The sequence below is a fragment of the Lissotriton vulgaris genome, chromosome 5, assembly GCF_964263255.1.
Source record: "Lissotriton vulgaris chromosome 5, aLisVul1.2, whole genome shotgun sequence".
Taxonomy (NCBI): Eukaryota; Metazoa; Chordata; class Amphibia; order Caudata; family Salamandridae; genus Lissotriton; species Lissotriton vulgaris.
In genome coordinates, this window is record NC_141693.1 from 399,629,730 (window position 1) to 399,645,397 (window position 15,668).

General features: G+C 43.3%; 1 protein-coding gene across 1 annotated transcript in view; it reads left to right on the top strand.

Moving 5' to 3' along the window:
* The window catches only part of LRRC47 (leucine rich repeat containing 47), a 218,038-nt gene that overhangs the window by 133,995 nt on the left and 68,375 nt on the right, over positions 1 to 15,668 (top strand). Inside the window, exon 5 of the mRNA XM_086921740.1 lies at positions 12,620 to 12,722. Coding sequence (XP_086777866.1) covers positions 12,620 to 12,722 — 103 coding nt within the window. The remainder of the gene's footprint in view (positions 1 to 12,619; positions 12,723 to 15,668) is intronic.

The following is a 15,668-nucleotide window of genomic DNA, read 5'->3' on the forward strand; positions in this document are numbered from 1 at the left end:
GTGCTTTTCCAGACCAAGGACTCAAACTATACTGCCTTCCAGTATGGATGACTTGTTACTCCTCCACCTTGTAGTCCTATGTCTTATGTAACATGTCCTATACACTGATTTACACACGTATGATTGTCTCTATGCAATGTATGTGTGATATAAAGTGTTCTGATGCCTTAAACTGGTATCAGTGGCGCTATAAAACTAAATCAATCTAAGAGACAGTGGTATGGAGACTTGGGGGGCATTGGTGGTATTGATGGACTCTGGTGAGGTGGTCATTGGGGGTTGCGCCAACAAACATTGTTGCACAGTGCGCCACCATAACTAAAGCCGGCCCTGGACTATTTGGCTGAAATTGGGGGATTTTGGATACTTTTGAGAGATTTGGCACCTGCGTGGCTACTGGCAAGTGAGTTTGCTTTTGTACAGCATGAGACAACACTGACCTGGCGCGAGTATCGACTCTTGCTCGAGGCATTGCGTACTTAGCTGCGAGCATCAGCTCATGCAGGAGAACCACATTGAGTTGAACGCGAACACATCAGCAGAAGGACTTCTTTTTTCACACGCGGATGTAGTGGTAACTAGATTCTAAGGTGAAATCTTGTTTATTTTGAATTGCCATTTTACTTTGCGATACTTGCTCTATAAGCAAATATTAACAACACATACGGGAATCCTCCTATTCCTTTCTTTAGTGTTCTCAATCATCAAAGCATGAAACGGGAAAAATGACAGACTCTTTAAAGACTAAATGTTGGCTATTGATGGAAATTCGTTTGAGACCGATAGGAAAAAGGCATTGTTTTTCAATTTACTGGGAATAGATGAGGAAAACATCTTTGAACACTTGCCTTCAGGGGCACCACAACATGGAGTAGAAGCAGGAGATGACAATAGTTTTACTGAAGAGTTCGACTTAAAAATAGATTCACCAAAGAACCACATGTTGTCTTGGAAAAGTTTAATCTTTACACTCGGCCAGCTGTTGGAGGAGCCAGTTGACTCATACATGTCAGTATTGAGAATTCTTGCTGCTGATTGTACATTTGGTGCACAAGTGGATACACATATTCAGGGCCAATTGATCATGCGCTGCTCCAACAAGAAAATTCAAGAGCAACTTTTACGCCGGCGTAATCCCCCCTTGCAAGGAGCAATTGATATTGCTAAGAGTGTAGAACAGTCTATTAATTATTTTAAAACTATTAATCTCGACATTGCTCCACAGGGTGTCTGCGTTGGCAAGGAAAAGCACAAACAAGTCTATGGGAGCTAAAGGAAGATTATTAAACTGCACACTGTTTTAATGAACAGTACATTTCAGTGCAACCGTTGAGGTTCAAAAACACACTCTGTTCATTTTAAAGCATGTCCTGCTCAGTGTAAAGAATGTTTTAATTGTGGGAAGATTGGTCGTTTTGTGGTGATGGGTTGGAGCGTACTCAATAAAGTGTCTAGTGTGCAAGAGAATACCTTGGATGAGGATGCATCCATGGAAAATGTGGGGCTGTGTGTAAGAGAACATGGTGTGAGTCAAGGGGGTGATTATGAAGGAGCTATGAATGAAAGGGATGATTACGAAGGAGCTATGAATGTTCAAGTGATTTGCAATAACAAAAAGATGTGTGATGAAGTGGATATGAAGCCTTATGTGACAAGATGTATGAAATCGGCATTGATGGGAGAACACTAGAAGTCATGGCTGATTTAGGATCCCCATACACCATCATACATGACTCTTTGTTCAATAGGATTTGGCATGATAAGGGTTTAGGATCTACAGATGTTAGAGTTTATGGGTTTAGGGAAAAATAAATCAACATGGTGGGTTATTTTGTGTCAGATATAGGTTTCAAACATAAGACCATTATTGGTAAAGTTTATGTAGTGATTGAAGTGTTGGGGCGAAGACATCAAGGGAGGTTTGAAATTACACTTCATCTTAATGCCAAAGTACAAGTGTGTATGGCAGAAGTGACAATAATGATTCAAAGTATGTTAAGTGAAGAAAATTCATTCGAAAGTCTCCTTAACAAACACAAGAGTCTATTTTGAAAGGAACTTGGGAAAGTGAAGGGCTGTCCTCACCATATCCAACTGAAGAAGGATATTGTACCCACCAAACACAAACTGAGACATGTTGCACTATCAGTTCGTGTGAATTATCCAAAATGCTTATAAGCGTGTGTGAGGAAGAGGTGATTGAGCCTGTGAATGTGTCAGAATGTGTTTCTTTAGTGGTTTTAGTAAAAAAAAAAAAGGGGGAACTCTGGATGTGTGTGGACCTTAGATGGGTGAGCAAATAAATTGCTGTGGATAGCCATCGGTTGCCTAAACTCCACAAATTGTTTGCAAAATTGGGTGGGGCAAAATATTTTGCAGTCGTTGAACCTAAAGCTGCCTATCATCAGGTTGATTTGACAAGTGATTCTATATATATTTCTACATTCATAATACCTTTTGGGGCATGCATGTATATTAGGATGCCGTTTGGGCTTGCGTTTGCTGCATCGATAGTCCACAAGTTGTTTTTTTGTCTGTTCAGGGATATCAAAGGGGTGGTTGCGTTTCAAGATGACATTTTGGTGTATTCTGATCGGCAAATCAACATCTCAAACTTTTGAGTAAAGTCTTAACGATATTGGAAGAAAAAGGCATGACAATTTGTCTGGACCAATGCTCATGAGGTAGAGTATTCAGGGCACACTATTGCAGAAACAGGCATTTCCCCTAAGAAAGATTTATTACAATCAATTAAAAACGTGCAAAAACCTAAAAGTAAAGAACATCTCAAGTCATTTTTGGGTTTATGAGAATATTACTCCACATTTGTACAACAATTTGCTGACATAGTGCTTCTTTTGCAGCCTTACTTAAGAAAGGGGTAAAACCTGAGTGGTTTGAAGAACATATATATGCTTTTAACATGTTAAAAGACAATTAAATATAAACCCTATCTTCATTTGTTCACAATGCGGTGATTTAGGTATAGGTACAGTTTTAACTTAACTCAAAGATGGTGTGGAACACACCATTGCTTTTGGCTCTAGACTATTGTCAGTTGCTGAAACCAGGTATTCCACGATAGAACGGGAAGCATTAGGTTGCGCTTGGTCGGTAGAACATTTTAAGATGCATCTTTGGGGTAAACCTTTTCATTTGAAAACTGACCATAAACCTTGATTTTTGTTATCAAAACATGCCATGGGTAAAGCTTCTTCTAAATGAATGCGGTAACTAGCTAACTTGAGTGGTATGAGTACAATGTTACAATGACGTATATACCAGGAAAATAAAATGTGAGAGCAGACTGTTTGTCTAGGCTGTCGGGTGAGGTACGGTTTTCTAATAATTTACATTCTCGCTGTGTGGTAACACATTTGGAGTATGTAGTGCTTTCAGGTGGGCAGGTTTTACAGAAAGAAGATTGGTAGAATGGTGTTTCAGCAAATTAATCTTTGAAATAACTCCGAGTACATTTTGAAGGGTTGGCCATCGGAGAGGCAGTTATCTTAAGAACATCATGTGTTTTGGAAGGTCAGGGAAGATACATTTTTGGAACATTAGGTGATTGTGAAAGGAGAAAGTTATGCTCCACCTTTTGGCATCAGGAAGAAACTTGTTTTGATTGCTTATTTAGGTCATTTGGGAAAATCAAGCACCATTAAGAAAGTTAGGGAGTGGTTGTGGTGGCCATGTATGGATTCTGATATCTTTAAGTTTGTAGAAAACTGTCCTTTATGTCTTAATTCAGACAAGTTGTTGAACATCCAACAAACTGATCATATTAAATCTATATTATCAGAGAAGCCCTGGAAAAACTTAACTTAGCCATAGATCTGTTGGGGCCCCATTAAGGCATTGGAAAAATCTACTTATTGGTTATGATTTACTTTTTTTCTAAATGGGTAGTACTTGGGTGGATTGCGCAGCCCAATACAGAGGTCATTGATTTCCTTCAAGACACTTTTAGGAGAGAAGGGTTTCCTAATTCTGTTGCTTCAGACAAACGGGACGCAGTTTACTTCCAGTAAATTAGTTAATTGTTTAAAGAACTTGTATTTAACATATTAGAACTGCATTATACTCACAGAACATGAATGTTTTGTGTTAGACCTGGCACCTTGGCTTGGGTCTCCTTTCCATTTTTGCTGTTGCCTCGTGTGTTTTTGCTGGTGTTAGATGCTTTGGACACTGTGCCACTGCTGTCCAGTGCCACAGTGCAAGTGCTCCCTATTGTAAATTGATGTATGGATTAGTGATTCCATGATTGGCTGGTTTGGTTTACCTGTCGGACCCTAGTACAGTGCACCGGGAGTGCCCGGGGCTTGTAAACCAAATGCTGCTGGTGGGCTTGCAGCACTGGTTGTGCCACCCACAGATGCAGCCTGTAAAAGTGTGTCTAAGGCTTGCCATTGCAGAGCCTGTGTGCAGTCTGGTACTGCCATGCTGACTGTGCAAGTGCACCCACTTGCCAGTCCCTAAACCTTCCCTTTTCTTCTTATCAGACACCCCTTTGGTAGGCCCAAGGGCAGGGTACATGTAAGTATAAGGAAGGACAAGCCCTGGTGTGTGTGTGGCATGTCCTAATAGTGAATTACAGCCATTTTCATTTTTCACTATTGCACGGCTACCTGCTCCCCATAGGCCAGAATGGGCAGTTTGATTATTACATCTTATAAGCCTAACGGACTCAGGGAACCAGGTAGAAATGCGAGTTTAGTATGCCTGAACTCAGAATGATAAAAATACATCTTTTAGTGAAGTTGGTTTTAACATTCTGTGTTTGAAAATACCACTTTTAGAAAGTAGGTATTTTCTTGTCCAACTATCCAAGCCTGCCTCTGCTAGGTTGTGTATTCCTTATCTGGAGTTTGAGTGACCGGGGCTGGGGGATTCCAGGAGGCAGGGTGAGTCAGAACAGGACTAAATAGAGAGATCTACATGCAGATGGGTGGGAGGAGTTGCACCTGGGATCTGAATAGGGCTGAGCCTTCCCTCCACAATGCTGGCTCCACCTCCTGTGGTGCGTCTGATGTCTCTGCCCTGCACTGTGAAAGAAAAGAAGGAGTCCTGTAAACAGAGTGCTCCAGGACTGACCAGAACTGGTTTGGACTAGGCAAAGGCCTCTCTGCCTTCAGAGAACAAAGAGCAACTGTGTATAAAAGAGGGGACACAGACCCCAGAGAATTAGATCACTTTGGGAAACAAGAAGTAACCTTTGCTGAGGAGAGGACTATCCCTAAGCTGAAGTGCTACTTGGGTGATTGGCCTGCAGTGGTTGCCTGACTGCCAAAGAAAGGAGAAAGGAACTTTGTATGTACTTTATTCAACTTGTGAAGGATCTCCAAGGGCTTGAGAGAAGAGCTTGCCTCCTGCTGAAGTCTCAGGGACAGCAGACTTCACTCACCAGCTCCCCAAGAGTTCTTTGGAAGTGCCTGCAACTGTACTGGATTTTCTGAGGAACTGCATGTCGCAAGGAGCTGGAAGCGCGACTCAAGAACAGGAAGCGTGTCGTTGAGCTGCCGCTTCACAACACCACTCATCGCCGGAGAAGAGGATTGATGTAGCAGCAGACGCTGCGGCATCACTGGGAAGCGTGTTGCAGAGGAATTGTTGAGTCATCGCAGGGCCACCGAAGCGCCTCACAACGCCAGGGGAGAGGATCGACGTCGCAGCAGACTCCGCCACATCACTGAGAACTGAGTCGCAGGACCTGTCACGGCTCATCGCCGGTGAAGAGGATCGACGTCGCATCAGACGCCACCGCATCTCCGAGAAGCGTGTCGCAGGGCCTGTCGCGGCTCATCGTCAGAGAAGAGGATCGACGTCACAGCAGATGCCGCCGCATCACCGGGAAGAGTGTTGCAGGGTCTGTCGCCACTCGCATCGTTGTGGAAGCTACTCGCATCGCAAAGGGAGAGGATCGATGTCGCAGCAGACGCTGCCGCATCAATGGGAAGCGTGTCGCAGGGCCTGTCGCGGCTCGCATCGTGTGACGCATCTTGCATCATCAGAGAAGAAGATTGGCGTCGCAGCAGACGCTGCCGCATCACCGGGAAGCGTGTCGCATCAAGAAGAAAGCGCCAACTTTGTTTCTTTGCACCAGATCTTCAACGCATCACTATCCTTGCATGTAGGGGACTCCCGCATCATCTTCCCTGCAAAACTCTTGTTGCCTTGCGTTGCGCATCTTAAGGTACATTGAACTCAGTGTCACATTTACCATCTGAAGATAACTAAGCTAATTCTACCTTTTTAAGTACAGTATTGTGAATGTTTGTTGTTTGTGGTCGTGTGTTAAATCTATATAAAGAATACTTATTTTTAATATACAACTGTGTGGTGTCCATCTGTAGTGTTGTCACTGGATTACGGTATGTGTTCACAAATGCTTTGCACACTGCCTCTGAGATAAGCCTGTCTGCTCGTGCCAAGCTACCAAGGGGTGAGCAGGGGTTATTTTAGGGGTATACCCCCTTACCCTGGCTAGACACAAAAGTCCCTATTTGTCAAAGGTACCTACCTCTGCCAACTAGAGACCCCCAAATCTAACAGTTTGGTTGAGAGATTTATGGAATGCATCCAATTAGCTCTCAGAGCACATATTGATGCTAAAAAAAACATGTGGTGGATTTGTTGTGGTCGTTTCATCGCACACCACATTGAGTAACTGAAAAGGAGGAAATTTGGTTATACAAAGACAGCAGTTAAATCCAAGTTGGTTGTTTTCCAGCGGTAAAATTTTTTATTTAAAGGAAATCTATGATATTGTCAAAAGGAATGTTAAGGAAACAATAAATGAAACGTTTTTATACCCAAGCAAAGTCCACTATGTGTTGGAGAAGATGTCAAAATCAGTTTGCCTGGACATGTTAAAAAAAAAAAAGGAGTTCCAAATTTTCAAAAGTGTGGATAATTGTAAAGGTAGGAAAAACATAAGCCTTGCTTATCAACGAGCACTTGGTGGAGTATTTCTAGATTGCTCAGAATAAATAAAACATTTAAGTATGAGTAATGAACCTTATTTTTTTGCAAGTGACTCATACAAATTCAAAGTGAGGAAGGATAATACAAACAGCAGTTGAGTTGTCACTCATGAGATTACTGTTTCCTCAGGTACTACTGAAAACTGAAAGAGAAACACTAAATTACCTAAAAGGTTTGAGGGTTTTGTTATGTACTGATAATATATACATTGGTTTTAATTTTTGTTTTTTTTCTTTTTATTTTGTTCATTTGTGTTTTTATCTAAGAAAGGAAGGTATGTGTAAGTTCATAGTAAACATTCTGTAACTTAAGTTTGCATGTACTTATATTTTCCGACCTCCTAACATGATAGGCAGTTTTACCTTTGCTTCCATTGATCATTGATTGTATATTCTTATTCTACATTTCAAGTTTACTCATAGATTCTATGTCAGTTGTATCTGGTGTTACCTGTGCATGGATACTCCAATCCAATACTTAATACTTTGTTACTAATATTGGTCATAATTACAGGGTCATATCAAATTGGTGTCAAATACCAGTGATAATCAAGTTACTGTGAACTGCAAATAATTACTTACAAAGTCAGAGCTGAAAAAGGCCAACGATTCTCTAAGTGCACTCAGGCAATTGAGCACTAGAAGGAAGCCAACTCTGTAAAACTCACAAACATACCTTAAATGATGGGGCATCTGATGCACGATCTATTCCAGGTTATTTCTGGAATGAATGATTCTTGCGTCTGCTCTTTAGGGCTGAGATGTGTATTTGCAGCGATCATGTAACTTGGTTCTTAAGACCAAGTGACTCAGTACTCTTTAAGCTTCAGACACAATACAGTGGTTGAGTCTTCAACACACTGGGGACTAGAAATGATATAGTTGGTCAAGGACCCTTGCCCTTGTTGGTTCTTGAGCTGGATGGCAAAGTGGCTTCCTGCCATTCCTGCTATTCGACCTCTGCGATAATATCAAGCATGTGGAAAAAAGAGCTTCTCTTTCTGTCCATATTCTACAGTGGAGAATTTTGAATTTCTTTTGACCTCACTCAAGAGACTGATTTTAGGTTTACATTAGGTGAAGGACAGAACATAGCCTGGCACTCAAACTCATAAGACAAAAGATCTGTACATATTTGAGTTTCCCACACAGACTTGTGCCAAAGCCTGTCAGTCTCTATGTGGATTCAGCATTCATGTGTCCTCAACTTTTGTAGACTGTTGCAACCCTGACATGGCCAGTGTTTAGCATCACCGTCCTCCGTTGACAAGTCTTATCTTGTGCAGTTGGAAGCTTCCTCTCTTTTTTACACTTTCTCCGTCGCATTTGAAAGCTATCCTTAGTGGGCTTAAACACTAGCATTTCTCGGTGATCTGGGACTGACATTGAAAGAGTAACTTTGCAGAAACCAAATCAGTGCAATATTCTAAATATGTTAACAGGCTCAGAGTTTGTTACAAGCGGAGGCAATTAATGTGTTGGCCTCAATTGCAAAATGTGCTACAGTTGTGTCTACGCTTTTCTTCCTAAAATGTTATTGGAGAGAGGTGTGATAAGCAGTATTGGGAAACAAGGGCCACCCAATGTTACTCGTCATTCAGCAGCAGAGAAAGAAACTGGTTGTTTATGCTGGAGACTTGTTGTATTTTATGTTTTTTGATGTATACCAATAAAGTGTCTCACAGCCTTGACGGATTCCAAAATGACCTAAAACATTGTTGCAAAAAGAGGTAGATTTTGCAACTCCTTCCTAGTTTTTAAAATGGAAAAGGACAGCCAACCTTTTTTACATCCAACTAATTGGAGACCCCCCTCCCCCCAACCAAAGATGGCTATTAGAACGCACATTTCAAGTCTGTCTGATTCAAGTACTCTTGCAAAATTCTGATTTAGCCATGTTGCTGGCCCATAAGTTCTCATTCAGTCGAAATGGCCCATCCAGTTTTGTAGCTGTTGCTTTCCATATGCTATGAAAAGTAATCCTTCTGCACAGTTTAGATGAACATGTTATTGCAATGCCTTCTTTCAGACTTGACCTAAAGTGGAAGAGCAAATTCTGAATTGAGTCTGTCTACTATCTACTCTGTTCCAGTAGATCTGAGGCCAATATTCTAGTGTGCTTCCAAAAGTGTTGCAGCCAATCCTGTTTTAATTAAATACAGTAGTAAGACTAGTGCCCAGAGCCAGACAAGGGTAGTATGTGCTATGCAAATTTGCTTGTAGAGTTAGGTAGGGAGTGCTAATTCCAAAATTGTAATTGATAAAAGGATCATGCATGTTCACTAGAGAAAAAGGAGGTTCTGACTTGCCATCTAAATCGTCCTGTCTGCAGATAGATTTACTGGCTTCTGTCAAGTGCAAGGCGGTAGATATTATCATTTAAACCCTTCTTTCTTTTCCTTGGTGTAGGCATAGTCAATATTTTTTTATTGCTCTTTCTTGAAATGTTTGTATTGACAAAAAATGACACCTATCGAACCACAGTGAGCAGAACAACATTCACATCTTGAACTTTGGCATAACAAGTAAGGTAAACAATTTCACTATTTGGGCAAGCACAGGTATATAGCACATTTCCTACTGTATTACATGCTGTGAGAGGTATGCTAGAGCGGGACAGAAAAGAAGGCCCTCTAGCATATTTATTTATTTATTTATTTATTTAACTTATATAGCGCGTTATAACCACCGGGGTCTCTAAGCGCTGTTTTGTCCAGATTACGACGTGAGGTGTGGCATTCACTTGATCCCAGTAGAGCGCCTAGGGTCTGCACCATGCTTGCTTAAAAAGTACAGTTTTTAATTTTTTCCTGAAGGATAGCATATTGCTTTCCTTCCTAAGTTCTGGGGCCAGTTTGTTCCACAAAGCTGGGAGTGTGTTAGAAAAAGCACGTCCCCCCACCGTGGCTAGTTTGAACCGAGATTGGGACAGGAGGGTAGCGTCCGACGAGCGCAAGGTCCTGCCTGGTATGTATGGGGATAGGCGGGATTTCAGATATCTTGGTGCTTTACCATACAGCGTCTTGTGTACGATGCACAGGCCTTTAAATACAACCCTCTGCCGAATCGGAAGCCAGTGTAGCTACTGCATCAGGGGGGAAGAGTGGGCAGTCCTAGGTTTCTTATAAGTCAGCCTGGCTGCATCATTCATAACCCCCTGTAGTTTATCCAGCAGCCGCTGAGGTAAACCTATATACAGGGAGTTCCCGTAGTCCAGCCTAGCCAGAATTGTGGCTGAGACCACATGTCTCAGAGTAGAGAATGAAAGTAATGCAGAGATCTTCCTTAATTGTCGTATCAGGCCTATACAAGTACCTACTACCGTAGTGACTTGTTTTTTCATGGATAGTTTGTCATCCACGTATAGGCCTAGACTTTTGACTGCAGTCCCCGGTTTTGGTGGTACACCCAGCTCCACAGGCCAATATTTCTCGCTCCAGGGGTTGCCCGAGATGGAGATGGGCAACACTTCCGTCTTATCCGGATTGATTTTCAAGGAATTCTCAGACATCCAGTTGACCGTGGCTTTAAGTATGTCTTGCAACCTGGTGGACGCTCCCGGGCCATCATCCAGCCGGATGATTATCTGGGTATCATCGGCGTAGTTGTATACGAGGCAGTCCATCCTGTTCAGGAGGGCGATTAATGGCTGCAGGTAAATATTAAAGAGTAATGGTGACAGGGCAGATCCCTGTGGAACCCCGCAGGTGATGGGAGCAGAGGTGGAAAGTAAATCTCCCAACTGTACTCTTTGTGTCCTGCCTTGCAAGAATGATGTAAGCCATGCAAGTGCTGTTCCCCTGATACCAAAAGATCTCAACCGCGACAAGAGCTGTTCATGACACACGGTATCAAAAGCCGCGGAGAGATCCAGTAGTACCAGGGCGCTCGGTGTTTTTACATCAGCCCGAGTTCTTAGTTCATCCAGGATTGATAACATGACTAATTCCGTGCTATGGTTAGCACGGAACCCTGCCTGATTGGACTCCAGCAAGTTGTTGCTCTCTAGATGGCCAGAGAGTAGTGCTAACACATGCTGCTCGATCACCTTAGCCAGGAAAGGCAACTGGGAGATGGGTCGGAAGTTTTTCAAACACTTCGTGTCCGATCCGGGTTTCTTTAGCAGAGGAATCAGGCGAGCCTCTTTAAAAGCTAGAGGGACCTGTCCTGAGTGAAGAGAGGTATTTAGCAACTGCAAAACCTCTTCCTCAATTCCTGGCAGTGCCAACTTGAACACATCAGGAGGGCATGGATCCACCAGGGAACCCGATTTGACTCGGTCCATGATCTTAAATAGTTCCTGCTTTGAAATTGGGGAGAACTCAACTAGTGGTGAGATATCTGGCGGGGCAGTGAGGTCCAATGTACAAGGACATTCGAGGGGTGTAGTTGCAGCAATTTCTCCCAGAATATCGGAGATCTTATTCACGAAGAAATCCTGGAACCTCTGGCAGTCCTCCTGGGTGAACTCAGTACTTTGCTCTTTATTTATCCTGAGCTCCGCCAGGACCCCGAAAGATTTCCTTCTGTGGATTTCTAGCTGCAACTATTCTTTCCTCGTAGAAAGCAGCCTTCCTGGTTTGGATGGCTAGTTTGTAATTCGCCAAGGAAGAAACGTATTCTTTCTTAGCAGTGGCGTCATACTCTTTTCTCCATGCCCGTTCTTTCTTCCTCACCCCACGCATAGTGGAGACAATCACACAGCCAAGCCTGCCATGGAGTGGGTATTGGGAAGAATCACTGAAAAGGACACTATGGGAGTAACCTTTGCAGTGACTAGCGGGTTCACATTGGCAGAGTGTGAGCATAGTAGTGTGATGGAGAAGAAGGGGACAGCCCTTGATTTTGGCGGCCGCAGATCCCAGTCCGGTTCCAGAGCCAGTAGTATTAATGATAGTCAATAGCAAAACTTTAAAGGTGGCTCAGTCATTTAAGTGCTCATTGCAAAATTATGTTTTCGATGGATGCAGGCCACAAGTTTGAATCCAAGGCCTAAAACCCCTTTGAGTGCCATTATATTTGGCAAATGTAACATCTGTTCCTTACAGTGCTGTTAAATGGCAATATTGCAGTAGTAAGCACAACATGATTAAGAATGCATGTAATGCCACTTGTGACTGCCTCATCAGAATGCACAAATAAGTTGTCTTGCTTTTGAGTACTACACGTTGAGTTTTTCTCCTACTTTTAAAGCACTAGCTTCCTTATTCCTACAAAGACACCCTGCAATAGAGACGCAATGTATTATTATTTTCTTGCCTTCTTCTTACCTTGCTAACTTCAGAGCGAAAGGTACTGTTGAGTCCAGAAGGTCTACTTTTGTGTTTTAATGCAGGTCTGTTCAAAGCTTTTGTGAATTTCTCTGAAAAATAAAAGCCCATTCTTTTTCGCTCTTGGTGAGTTATGCTTCATGTTTGCACTTGCCCTCATACCACTCTGTGCACATTCCTTTTTCACTTGTGCACAGTAGGATTTTCCCAAGTACTTCCTTCTTTATCAAGAAATTACGCCAGACAAAGTCTCAAAGTTGAATTAATCTTCTTGGTTATTTATTGAGATATGAGTTTGGTGTTTGTATGTTTCTTTCAACATTTTTAATTTGAAACCAATTCTTTCCTTTTTCTCTACTTCAGGTACCTTAACCTACTCGATGGGAAGGAAAATTATCCTTGTCTAGTGGATGCAGAAAACGAGGTTATATCTTTTCCACCTATTACCAACAGCGACAAGACAAAGGTATTGCAGGCTCTTTATATTCCTATATGAAAAAGCTTTAAAAGTCACAGCAGATATTTACACTTCCCTTGTTTAGTGCCCAATCTGTACTCCAAACTATGCAAAAATGGTTTTTGAAAGGTACATTGAAAAGCTCCTTATTGCCAGACTGTGCTGCATCTTTTGCTTGCCCAAATCAGCCCAAGATGTTCATAGGATTCTCCAGTATTAGGGGTGTCTTTCATAGATTCACATGCTTGAATATTCCCCGTCGTCGAAGTGGGAGTCCCACGGTACATAAAATAGCAATAATGCTAATATATATATATATATATATATATATATGTGATAACATAATACATAATAAAACAGATATAATATACACTGAAAAACCTCAACAATGGTTCATACATAGGAATGCATTAAAGAGAGAAAACTCATTTGCAACATATCAGTGTCATTATGTTAGTCCAAACTGCAGCCAATCAGGCTCAAGCACCCTCTAGAACCTTCTCCTCAGAAGCTCAAGCCCTCAGATTTTCTACCGCACGTCGTGTGAAGGGAGTCTCCCTGATCTCTGCTCAGTTTTCTTCATTCTACTCTTCTACTTCAGTGTTTCTCAAGATGTCAAGTAAGAAGTCTTTGTTTAGGCCTTGCTCTTCCTGTGGGAACCTGCGTTTGTTTGAGAAGGACCCCCACCAAAAGTGTATTTACTGTTTATATCCAGAACACAAGGTGGCTGACTGCAAGTTCTGTAGAACTTTTCCAGCTAAGACCCTCAGAGACAGGGAGGGTCGTCTTCTTCTATGGTTGAAGCGCCTTCAGGACAAAGACGCAGTTTTGTCAGACGCAGAAAGTTTCCAGTCAGGTCCTTCAACTGCTGCTTCTAAGCATGGCAGTGTTCAGGAGTTACCATCTCCTTTTCTGAAGAAGAAAAAGCTGGCCTTAACTGTAGCTCCAGTAAAACCTACTGCTACTTTAACTTCTGTGTCTACGCCCACGAGACCTGGCTCTCAGGCGTCTTTTCCAGCCTCTATAAGTGTTGTTACACTTATGACAGCGCGGTCGTCGACGGGCTCGTCGACGACAATTCCATCGACGAGATTGGCTGCTGTGGCTTCGTTGACGACTACTGTGACGACGACGTCGGCTTCGTCGCCGTGGGTTTCGTCGACGGCTTTCACGACTACGAAAGCCTCTACCTCTTCAGTCTCGTCGACGATTCCGATTATATCGTCGACGAAGAAGCTTCCGTCGACGAAGAAGTCATCGTCGACGATGCATGTTCCGTCGACGTCAAAGATCCCGTCGACGTCAAAGATCCCGTCGACGTCGAAGATCCCGTTGACGTCGAAGATCCCGTTGACGTCGAAGATCACGTCGAAGACCCCGTCGACCAGCTCGTCGACGACTATAATCCCGTAGACGGCGAAAATATCATCCAAGGATTCGACGACGACGTTTCCGTCGACGAAGACTCCGTCGACGGCTGTGTCAAAGCATTCGTCGTCGACGAATACATCCAAGACATCACCGTCTCCGACGACTGTCTCTAAATCATCGTCGTCGACGGCTGCTCCAGTTCAAACATCTACGTCGACGACAGCTTTGCCTTTACCTTCTGGTACACAGCAAGAGGACGCAGCATCCACTTCAGGATCACTGTCCTTCGCCAATATGCCCTTAGTGCCTTTGGACACTTCAGCTTCTACAGTCGTTACGAAGTCTTCTTTGAGCAATATTCAGGACTCTGCTCTCCAATTGCCACTTCCTACTCTTCAGCCACCTTCACCATTGTTGGTAACAGACCATGAAACGGAATCCGTTGCAGACAACAACGTTTTTGGTGATGCTCAAAGTCCATCGGATTTGATTATCCAGTGTCAGGACACTAGTTCTTAAGAGGACGAGGAAGAGGTTGAAGACCAACAGGAGGAACAATATGTGCAGGTTCCTATGGCGACTTTTCCGGTATCGCTATTTTCCTACCTCCAGCATATGTTGGATGATTACAATAGGAGATTTCCTCCTAAGCCCCAGGGTACCCCGGGACATGCTACCTCTGAGACCACAGGGCCTTTTCACCCTCATCAAACTCCTCCGAGGCAGACTGCTCCACCAGAAGAACCACGTCCAGCTATCCCCACTAATTCTCAACGAGATGTGGATGATGAGTCAGAGCCGGAAAGAGAGGAAGGAGAAGTTCCTCAGGATACGGATGATGTACAGGACCCGGATATGGCAGAATTCGATGACTATTAAATACAGACGCCCTCTCCACAACAGGGCGATTCCGGTGATTCACCTCCGGTTGACATCGCTAGCTTCCATAAGTTCATGGATAAGGCTGCAGACCGCTTCAAATTGCCTAGAGTGCAGCGAGAGGAAGACTGCTTTCTCTATGACTTTAAAAACCAGCCTTATAAGCAGGTCCACACCATACCAATTATCAAGTTTGTGTGGAAGGAGGGAATGAAAATCATGCAGGCTCCTAACTCCTTACCTGCTCAAATCCCTCGATTGGAAAAGAAATATAAGGCCCCGACTGGCTCGCCTGCTTGCTTGCTCTCGCATCCTAAGCCAGATTCCGTGGTGACTCAGGCAGCGCAGCGTCGGACGCGTAACCCTGCAGCTCCTATCACTTCCCCTCCTGATAGAGAGGGTCGACGTTTGGATGCAATTGGGAAAAAATTTTCATCCATGGCATCTACTTCCGCCCGTGCCGCTAATGCTTTGGCCATTTTAGGTCGTTTCGACCGACAAATGTGGTCAGACATTTCTGCGCTGGTTGCGTTAATTCCGGAAACATCCAGAGCGGAAGCGCACCTGATCCTTCAAGATGGAAAAAGGGCTTCAGAAGAAATAATTGACTGTGCTGTGGACGTTGCAGGTACTGCTTTCCGTATCCTTGCCAGTGCTGCGGCGCTCCGGCGCCAGGATTGGCTAAAATCCACATCGTTCCGACAA